The 11,457-nt window shown below is 41.0% G+C and overlaps 1 protein-coding gene across 1 annotated transcript in view; it reads right to left on the minus strand.

The window, feature by feature from the left end:
• The window catches only part of LOC139552077 (laminin subunit gamma-3-like), a 236,339-nt gene extending 226,591 nt beyond the window's left edge, over window positions 1-9,748 (minus strand). Inside the window, exon 1 of the mRNA XM_071363475.1 lies at window positions 9,170-9,748. Coding sequence (XP_071219576.1) covers window positions 9,170-9,551 — 382 coding nt within the window. The 5' untranslated portion in view covers window positions 9,552-9,748. The remainder of the gene's footprint in view (window positions 1-9,169) is intronic.
• Window positions 9,749-11,457: the final 1,709 nt, after the last annotated feature.

Consider the following 11,457-nt stretch of genomic DNA (forward strand, 5'->3'; position numbering starts at 1 on the left):
CAATCGAGCCCCCATAATGCATTGCTCTTTTCAGTACTGTACTGTAATCTAGAATAACAGTAGCTAACTGTGAAAGTCTTGCTGTAAATCTACAGCAATTTGTTACAGTGTAGTTTTCTCTTAGACTCTAATAAAACAATGCAGTACTATCTGTGAGTATTACTGTGCCAACTAAGGCAGACTTTTATCCTCTAACATCTGAGACAATGTTTCTTTCTTTTAACATCAGTTAATGGGAAACAGCCGCAGACAGAAAGCTGTGTTTGCTTATGTGTGTGTGTGTGTGTGTGTGTGTGTGTGTGTATTTGCTTGTGTGTGTGTGTGTGCAACAATCTGACTCGATTAAGTATCACCAGAAAGCCAAGCACTCTTCTTATTTTTCTTCTTCATGTTTTGTTGACTCTCCCCCTCCCCCTGCTATTCCAACCCCACTCCCATCCTCCCCCTACCTCTACACAGACACATTTCTGACCTGGCAGCACTGTGTCCCTGCGTCCTACTGGTGTGTTTCTCTGTGTGTATCGTCCTGGCGACCCTTCGGAGACGGAGGGGTCTTGTTTTGTTTGGAGGGCCAAAGGAAAACAGACAAACAGGCATGTGGAAGGCTAGCCCAGGCATGCCCCCCTAGCGGACCACAGATGGGACACGGTTGGGTTGTAATCAATATGGAGGAAGAAGAAACACTGTGACCCTGGTTTTGTGAGAAACACAGGATTGGAGGACTTTGACTTGAATAAAAAAAAAATGTTTTTACACAAACAACAGAAACCTCTCTCCAGTCCAGGCAGAGACAACTCAGAATAATAGAAACAGAGAGACAGAGTACCCAGAGGCTAAAGATTGAACAACGTGACCTTACAGGTAATGTAGTATGGTCTTCCTGGACAAAGGCTCACATATTCAAACAGATACAAGACCAGGGGCTGTTGCGTTAGAATAACATATTACCACACATTCCCCAGCCTATTTCTCTGTCTGAAAGAACTAAACAGAGATTATGACCAACAAAGCCACAGAGCACTGCTCTCCTCCTTCCTCCTAGTAAAAATCCATACTTTCCTGCTCCCAGACCATATGATTTAAACGCTTCCTCCCTCCAGAGACAGTCAGTAATACTCTCTGACATTTCAAAGACCTGTCATCGGTTTCTCTATTGAAGCAAAACTCGTTTTTTTTCATTCTCCGATTGGAATTTGTGTTACATCTACAATGGATAGGAAGTTAGTAATACTCAGGTGTCAGGAGAAATTATTCCCTGGCTGGTCTCTCTGCTGGATCTATCCTGTTTGACTGATGGGAGGAAAAGCTAGTCTGTAAGTGTATGTACTGGATGGATGCATCACAAATTGCACCGTATTTTCCTATAGTGCACTACTTTTGACCAGAGCCCAATGGGACCTGGTCAAAAGTAGTGTACTACAGAAGGAATAGGGTGCATTTGGCCTTAGAGCTCTTGAGGGAGAAAGGTAGAGGTGATCATGTAACTTGCTTCCTCAGCAGTCACAATGTACTCTGACATGATTGATGGACACATCATCTCTGTCCTCTTATGTCAAACCCCATTATTATGTAAAAACATACATTTTGTGTTTATTGAGGATCCCCATTAGCTGCTTTTGCCAAGGCACCAGCTACTCTTCCTGGGGTCCAAACAATATTAAGGCAATTACATCACAAAAAAATTAACAAAACAGTATTACCCCACTATGCTACTACATATCTACATTTATAATACCGTAATACAATGATATTACAACAATTCAACAATATTACAACATTATAACAAATGTATAATGTCTTAATATGATTATGTATATTGCCACTCCTATTTGCCAGCTATTCAATCAAAGCCTACAGGAAGGTGTGTGACCTCAGGCATGGAGGAAAGCAAAAGTAATTCCGCTTCCCAAGAATAGCGAAGCACCCTTTGCTGGCTCAAACAACCGACCAATCACCCTGTTCCAACCCTTAGTAAACTTTTGTAAACAATTTTGTTTGACCAGATACAATGCTATTTCACAGTAAACAAATTAACAACTTAGCTAGCTAGCTTGTTCCAGTTTTCTTGTCATGAATGAAGCCGGTAGAGTACCTACCTTGTGGTATGGTTATGTGAAATTACAATATTTTCTTGCAATAACTACACATGTTTTATTCATGATTTATGCATACACAGTTTGGAGTGGATCACAGACCAACACTACCACCACGTTTGGTCTGTACTGCGAGGGACCACCGCTGATGACCCAATCTGCATCCGTCATTCCTTACAAACAGCGCAGGCAGGGGTATTGAGGATGTGCAACTTGTGTTTTCTGTTAAATAAATTAAATAAATGATGAGCAAAGATTGTCCTGCATTTGCATCTTTACAGAAAGCATGATTGGAGCTCAGGATTTTCTTTTACAGAAATAGCATAGATGTGCTTTGGAAATAGAAACTTCGATTAAATATGACGATGTTTGCCTTTAAATACCTTGTATAGCCTACTACTGAATATGGTGTGTATGTATACTTAGATATGTCACGTTGATGTGAAGAAGGACAATGATTTTCGGCACCTGAACAGATGAAATAATTTGGGCGCTGGACATTTCATGATTTGGATTTAGCCCATTTTCGATCAGACATACTAGGATGATTCTTACATATCATGTAAACATATCTATCGATTTGATGATTTTTGGGGGGGAAACACAGATACATAAATGATCAGGTAATGACTACAAATATGATACATTGCTGAAAATACGTGGATTTGTTCATGCCTAATAATAAAGGCTTCGATATGTCAGCATGTTGACACCCTTTCCGGAGTTAGAATATTCTAGAAAAATGTAAGCAGGTGCACATTCATCAAGTGCGTGTCTTGAATGTATCTCACCCCAACTGTCTCCCTGGATACGGTAGCAGGCAGATTTCTGAAAACTGGATATAATGCATGTAGAAACTGTTCCAATACGGAGAATATCCTATATCCAGATATGGAATTTTGCTAGGACTGTCTGGGAGCCGTCTGAGTAGGGAGGGGAACACGGAAAACTCGATGTTATCGGCAGAGAGGTTTCGAACTCTCTTTCTTATTGGTCTACAAACTAATTTACCGCCTGGTGATGCAAAAACTCCATCCCACCAAACAGGCAGAAATTTCAGGCGGTCTTTCGCTAAAAGGGCATTATCATAATTTTCACAATGTCACAGAATTATTGAAACCTCATATTGGAAATATACAGTACCAGTCAAAAGTTTGGACACCTACTCATTCCAGGGTTTTTCTTTATTTTTACTATTTTCTACATTGTAGAATAATATTGTAGACATCAAAACTATGAACTAATACATATGGAATCATGTAGTAAACACAAAAGTGTTTAACACATCAAAATAGATTTTATATTTGAGGTTCTTCAAAGTAGCCACCCTTTGCCTTGATGACAGCTTTGCACACTCTTCGCAGTCTCTCAACCAGCTTCATGAGGTAGTCACCTGGAATGCATTTCAATTAACAGGAGTGCCTTGTTAAAAGTTATTTTGTGGAATTTCTTTCCTTCTTTATGTGTTTGAGCCAAACAGTTGTGTTGTGACAAGGTGTGATTGGTATACAGAAGATAGCCCTATTTGGTAAAAGACCAAGTCCATATTCTGGCAAGAACAACTCAAATAAGCTAAGAGAAACAACTGTCCATCATTACTTTAAGACATGAATGTCAGTCAATCTGGAACATTTCAAGAACTTCAAGTGCAGTCGCAAAAACCATCCAGCGCTATGATGAAACTGTCTCGCATGAGGACCGCCACAGGAAAGGAAGACCCAGAGCTACTTCTGCTTTAGAGGATAAATTAATTAGAGTTACCAGCCTCAGAAATTACACCCCAAATAAAGGTTTCACATAATTCAAGTAACAGACACATCTCAACATCAACTGTTCAGTGGAGACGACGTGAATCAGGCATTCATGATTGAATTGCTGCAAAGAAACCACTACTAAAGGACATAAATAATAAGAAGGGACTTGCTTGGGCCAAGAAACACGAGAAATGGACATTAGACTGGTGGAAATCTGTCCTTTGGTCTGATGAGTCCAAATTTGAAGTTTTTGTATCCAGCCGCAAAGTCTTTGTGAGACGCAGAGTAGGTGACCGGATGATCTCTGCATGTGTGGTTCCCACTGTGAAGCATGGAGGAGGTGTGATTGTGTGGGGGTGCTTTGCTGGTGACATTGCCAGTGATTTATTTAGAATTCAAGGCAACCTTAACCAGCATGGCTACCACAGCATTCTGCAGTAAAATGCCATCTCATCTGGTTTATGCCTAGTGGGACTATCATTTGTTTTTCAAAAGGACAATGACCCAACACACATCCAGTCTGTGTAAGGACTACTTGACCAAGAATGAGAGTGATGGAGTGCTGCATCAGATGACCTGGCCTCCACAATCACCCGACCTCAACATAATTGAGATGGTTTGGGATGAGTTGGACCACAGAGTGAAGGAAAAGCAGCCAACAAGTGCTCAGCATATGTGGGAACTCCTTCAGGTGCATTCCAGGTGAAGCTGGTTGAGAGAATGCCAAGAGTGTGCAAATCTGTCATCAAGGCAAAGGGTGGCTACTTTGAAGAATCTAAAATCTAAAATATATTTAGATTTGTTTCATACTTTTTTGTTTACTACATGATTCCCATATGTGTTATTTCATAGTTTTGTAGAAAACAGTAAGAATAAAGAAAAACCCTTGCATGGGTAGGTGTGTCCAAACTTTTTACCGGTACTGTATATATATAAAACACAGAAAAATCATGTTTTGACTGCACTAGGCCTTTAAATATGAATATAGTGTTCTCTATTTTGTGTTCTAGGATGTGTTCTATTGGATGCATCTGTGTGTTCTCATGGTGGATTCCTCCCTGCACCACTTAATTAAAAGGTTCCCAGACAGAGCCTGAGCCTCACGGCTGTATGCTTGCAATTACTCCAACAATGTAACTTTAAGCCATGTCTGAGTGTGACAGTTGATGGGCGGGATGGCGGTTTCTGAAGAGAAGCTTTGAGTCATTATCGGAGGAAAATAAGTGTGTGTGTCTGTGTGTGTGTGTGTGTCATTAGTGGAAGAAGACAAAATGCTGAGATTTTGAGGGACAAATGTTCTGATTTTGATTTATTTCCCCCAGGGTGATTGGCACTTCATAGGATTATGTTTTACAGTCGGTGATTTGACTCGTGAAGTTGTGAAGTTCTCTCTGTGAATTGTTAACCCTTAGCCTACAATTTCCGCGATCTAGCAGAAATCTAATTAACATAATACAAAAATCCCCATAAAATCTGTCTGTTAAAGCTAAAGATATATTTTTTGCATGGGCTGCGTCTCAATCTACCTCATCCACTGATATCGCCCTTCCGCATCTGCAGTGAAAGGTGGCAGAGCTAGAGTGTTGTTTGTCAGACCATGAGATATCCCGAAAATCGGTCTTCTCACAAAAACTTCTGTAGAACCCGAACATTTGTTTGGTCTACAAAAGTATTATTGCCACTCTACTGAAAGTTCTCCGTTTTGCTCTAGGATGCCCAGAAGCCTCATCTGACGGCCCCTGGTATCAGTGAAAACATTTATGAAAGTATACAGTACTGTATAATGAGATAGTTTAGTGCCAAAATGAAGGGGTTAATACATGTAAAAAAAAAAAAAAATTCTAATGTTTCCTGTTCTCCCTTATATACTTTTTTTTGTAATTTAACTAGGCAAGTCAGTTAATGAACAAATTCTTATTTACAATGACAGCCTAGAAACAGTGGGTTATCTGCCTTGTTCAGGGGCAGAACGACAGATTTTTACTTTGTCACCTCGGGGATTCGATCTAGCAACCTCTAATTTACTGGCCCAATGCTCAAACCACTAGACTACCTATATATCTCAGACACAGAACAGATACTTCAGAACAAACTTCCTTTAGATAGATTTTTTATCTGTTGTTACTTGTCGTGAATCTGTTATGCAGTGCATTTGTATGAGCTAACAGCAGTAAGGACAAAAATATATTATCATCTGCCAAAAATGTAATATATATTTTTGATACTTTAATTAAGGGGTCTTAAAATTCAAAATCAAATACCTAAATGATCCTTGGTATGAAATTTCGTATAGCTTAGTATATCCCCCCTCTTCCCCTGGCTTAACATATTCACTTAGGATTTCATTTGGTGAAGTCGACAGAACTGAAAATGGATAAATGCAACAAACATGTCTCTGTCGTTGGCAAATACAGTAATTTTCTGATAACTTAAACATTTATGACTCATTTCAGGAAACTAGGCGTATGTGGCGCATCACTACTTCAAAGGAGAGCCATTTGAACGTAAACTTTTTTGGCAGAAATGCCTTCTGGAACATGTGAACTTTCATGTGCCTTAATAACAAACTTGTATGCCATCTGTAAATACGAATAACATTGTTCGATTACAAGCCTAGTTGGTTTGCCACATAAAAAAGACAGCATCCTAGCCACGATTTGCTGAGATAATGAGTGGGCTCGGCATGCCGAGGGATGAGTTCGGATTGGTCTGGCATGTAGCACGCTTTTTTGAAAGATATCCTGTAGTAGAACTGCATAAGTGTTGCTCTCCACCTTCTGAAGGACCAAGTTTTGAAATAAGTGGAATTACAATATGATAGCTAAGGAAATAGAGAAAATTCTGGCGTTTGATTGCAAATATGCAGATGGAGTCGAAAAGAGAACACACAGAACGCTGTTGTATAAAACACCTGTCTCCGTATTACATCTTCAAAACAAAGGGCAACCATGGCATCCGTCACAGAGAGGGAGAAGCATCTATCCATGTATGCGGGTAAGATAGTCTAGCTAGCTACATTTTCAGATGTTGCACATTTCTAATTTTGTCAGAAAGTTGTTTTCATTTCATGTTAAAGTGTACTGTTAGCTAGCTAGCTAACGTTAGCTGGCTGGCTCGCTAGCTAACGTTACTTGTATGAGATCTGTGTAGTTATATTATTCGTATCTCTGACCCATTTGCATTGCTAGTTATAGTCTAATGTTATCTAGCTAACATTGAACCTGGTTGGTTAGCCACCTGTAGATTAATGCAGGGTAGTAACGGTGGGATTATTGTTCATTGTTTAGCTAGCTAGCTACATGTCTAAACAAAATATTCCACTATGCAAATAACCATATCAATAGAATGTTCAGGATGTCACTGCGACAACTGTCGATAGAGGTGGCTGGTAAATTCGCTCTGGCTACCTACTCCGATTTCATAGCACTCTCATCTCAGTGTGCCAGAGCGCAGAATAATTGACAAATTTATGAATGCTCAACACCTGTTGAATAAGGCCAGTGTCAGTAAACATTGGCTAAAAAGCGTAAATAAATTGTTCGCCAATGTTCTGGATAACATAAAAACTGCCTAACCAGCTCTGCTAGGGTGAGTAAAATGGTCAGAGTGAGCTGTTCTCTAATTCTTTTTCTATTGTGTTATTGACTGTACGCTTGTTTATTCCATGTGTAACTCTGTGTTGTTGTTTGTGTCGCACTGCTTTGCTTTATCTTGGCCAGGTCGCAGTTGTAATTGAGAACTTGTTCTCAACTAGCTTAACTGGTTAAATAAAGGTGAATAAAATAAACTAAATAAAACATTTGTGTCTGGAAGTAGCTAGCAAGCTAGCCAATGTTTGCCAGTTAGCTTGGGTGCTTGACTGCTGTTGTTATGATCAGAACGCTCGGACAACCCTACTCCACAGTCAGAGTGTCCAGTGTGCGCTCTGAATGCTCTGAGATCGAAACGCTCTGAATTTACGAATGGACATTCTGACATTGCTCTGAGTTTCGAATGCACAGAGCGCACTCCAGATTCATTTTATGAATACATCCATAGTAGAAACCAGCCTTCAGTTTTGAAATCTTTGGTTGTTTAGTACATGGCCTCACATGTGAATCCTTAAAGAGCTGGGTGGGGCTAAGGCTTTAGAGGGTGTGAACTATGCTGAATGGGTGTAGACAAAGAAGAGCTCTCCTATAGGTGTACCAAAACATTCAAGGCCATTTTCTCAAAAGTGAAGTTATAAGTTTATCAACTTTCAATGCAGAATTACTTTCCCATTGTTCCTCAGCTGTAGTGTATGATATACCATTTTCTAGCCCTGAGTTTCTACTTTTGTCCAATGTAAAAAACACTATTTCAAATTTTGCTACATGAGACCGAATCGAGCCGATCGGTCACATTTACTCGAATGGCACTCTGGGAAATATTTGATGAAGGCTTTACACTAGGCAGTGTGTTCATTTAACACTTTTCCAGTGTCTATATGTGTCCACAGACTCCACACATTCAGTGTTGATTTAATACTCTCAGTGTAAATTATCATGAATATTTTATTTTTTTTTACAAAAAGTTCATTTTGATACCCTGATGTTCATCAAATGCAATCGCCATCTTAAATTATTAACCAGGATCTAACATGACCATTAACAAACAATAGGTTATGACAATGACGTAAAGAGTAATGTAATGCATGATGTAAAAAAAATCTGAAACAATTAAAACAACATCTGTTTGGTTTATATTTGTATTACTTTCCATTATTTAGATCGATAGATGTTAATGTTTAGCATGTTAAAAAATGGTCTTCAATCACTAAGTATTTCATTCTAGGCTAAATTGATATTAATATATGAAAGCCCTCCAAACCATATGCAAATAATAATATATTTAGACTAATTAAATGCACTGTTATGTTTTTGGTTCTTCATCAAATATATAGCAGGCATCAAATAAATATTTCAAATAACTTGCATATATTCAAATACCTTCAAATATGATTTGCTTTTCTGAGACCTGTATTTGAATATCAAAGGTAATTGTTGCCAGATTTTGGCTTTAGCTGTTTCTCTATATTCAACTACTTTGAGTATTTGAAAAGTTGGTATTTTCAAAGAAACTACACAATACCCCCAAATTCTGTCCAGATCTGTTGCAGGGTGAGGTTGCATAGTCACAGCTGGAGCAGGACTCATCAAACTCAACTAATGGTGAACATAACCTTATGAAACTGAATGTTGTTCTTCTTACCAAGGTGCAGGGTGAGGTTAACAGAGGAGGGTTGAAAGAGTGAATGTGGGTCTTACCAAGGTGCAGAGCGAGAGAGTGAGTTGTTCTTACCGAGGCGCAGGGTGAGATTAACAGAGTTAGGGTGCTGGACTCTGTAGAACATGGACTGGCTCTGCCACCAGGTGGGTTCCTCATCCGTGTGGAAGTCCGTCAGCAGGCTGGCGTTGTGGCTGAGGCCCATGTCCGACACACTACAGTGGTGGCAGGAGCGCGTCGAGCTCGTCTGCATGCAGTAATCCTCTGGCGGTGAACCGCACACATTGGAAGCCATGATCGTGCGGTTAAAGGCTGCGTTCTCGAACTTGGGCATGCAACGGCTAGGGACGCCCTCGTCGTCATCGTAGCAGGAGTCCATGGCCCCGTGAACGAAGGAGAGGGAGCAGAGAAGGAAGGCGAGGAGGAGTGGGTTGGTCAGTGGTATATCCATGACCATGGAAAGTCACATACAGAGACACACACAAGGTCAGTTAAAATGTAACACTCACACACTCCTAAACACACTGGTAGAGTAATGCCGCAGATGTCTCAGAGAGGTCTATGTTCTTCTGTTTTCCCCCTCTCTTCATCTATGTCCTTCTCTCTCTTGTTCTCGCTTTCTTCTCCAACATATGTTCTCCCTCTGGGAACTAAGTGAAGTTACTGGGGGAATCCCTCTCACCAGGGATAGGAGGAGAGAGACATGGGAGGGAGGGACAGACAGAGGGATAAGAAAGAGAGGGAAGAGGGGGCATGTACACTCCCCCTCCTGCTGGCCACAGCAAGTACTACGGTCCCCAGTATAAAGATGCAGATTCACAGTAAAACCATGGTGATGTTCATTATGGCACACTGTGGCAAAACGTATTTGTGCTTTAATTGGAATATTTCAGGCTCTTCCCTCCCTGTTTGACTCCATTTCTAAAAGTTGTCCACCGACATTGCCCAGGTGGTAGAAACTGCCTACCATTACACGTTTGAATAATGTCACAGCTGTGATTGAGACTGTTAAAAACCTTTCCATTGCACACTCTGTATTACACTAGAAAGTATATGAGTACACAGGGTGGCTATACCACTGATGGAGAAATGCAGTATGATGATTATGGTGATGAACGTGTTGGTGGTTAGCATCCCAATGGGGATTCTGGTAAGTGCTGACTACAGTGAGCCTCTTCAGAAGGACGACAGAACCTACCTGCAACATAGAGACAGAAATACAGAAGACAGAGTGGAATGTGTGCAACCTGTTACGTTGCTTGAGGCTTATGGCGGCTCTGAAAAAAAAAAGACATATTGCTAATGGCTTGGATATACTTTAAAATGCATTGGGAGGAGAAGTGTATATCATCCGCAAAACTTACACAGATTGTCGCGTTTGACAATGTAAGTCAGGGGAAGTGACGGCATGAGCAGGTTGTGAATCAGGCAGGTGTACAGGTGGGTGATGCAGAAGTCAGGTGGAAACGGTGAGGCTACGACAGTGGAGTGATGACAATCTAACAGGGAATGTGTTGGCAATGTTGTGTGGTTGACTGTTGAAGTATTTAAACTAACAATAGGCTTGCACTGATGTCATGGTCAGAAGACAAAACATTTGAGGATATACATGTGCCTAAAGGAGAAAGAGAGAGGGCATCAGAAAGTGAATGAGAAATGAGTGAACAGGTGAGCAGAGTGAGATACAGAGAGGAAGAGAAAAGACAGAAAGACGGAGGGGAAGAAAAGGAGAGCGTAAAAGAGGTAGGTAGAGAAGGATTCAGTGTGTGTGTGTGTGGATGAAGGAGAGAGAGCGAGAGAAAGACGGACAGGGAGATAGAGAGGTGAAGGGGGAGTCAGGGTAGGAGTTGTGGACAGAGGGAGGTGTTTGGAGTGTGTTGTAGATTTATGATCCTTGGGGATTTACTGCTTCTCCTCTACCATATCTCCTTGTGATTGATCTGATTTATTACAGCTCTTGCACCACTCAGCTAGGGACGTTGTAAAGGGGACCACATCCATTTCCAGTGAAATCCTCTGCTGACTGCCGGCTGAGAGGGGGAGAAGGAGGAAGAGGGAGAGAGATGGAAGTAGAAGGGGAGGGAGAGATGGATTGGGAAAGGGAGAGAGGGAGATGGAAAAAGAGACCGAGGTGGAGCGTGAGGGTCAGGGAAAAATGGAACGATGAGAGAGAGTAGTGCTTCTTCAAGCAGGCTTTACATTCAACAGGGGTTACATATGGTGTGTGTGTGTGCGTGCCGGTGTGTGTGCCTGTGTGAGTGCGTGACTGTGTGTAGAGCCGTGTGTTTATGTCAGTGGAGGCTGGAGGGAGGAGCTATAGGAGGACCAGCTCATTGTAAAGGCTTACCTGTCCATACGTACTG

This window comes from Salvelinus alpinus, chromosome 24, assembly GCF_045679555.1.
Source record: "Salvelinus alpinus chromosome 24, SLU_Salpinus.1, whole genome shotgun sequence".
NCBI lineage: Eukaryota > Metazoa > Chordata > Actinopteri > Salmoniformes > Salmonidae > Salvelinus > Salvelinus alpinus.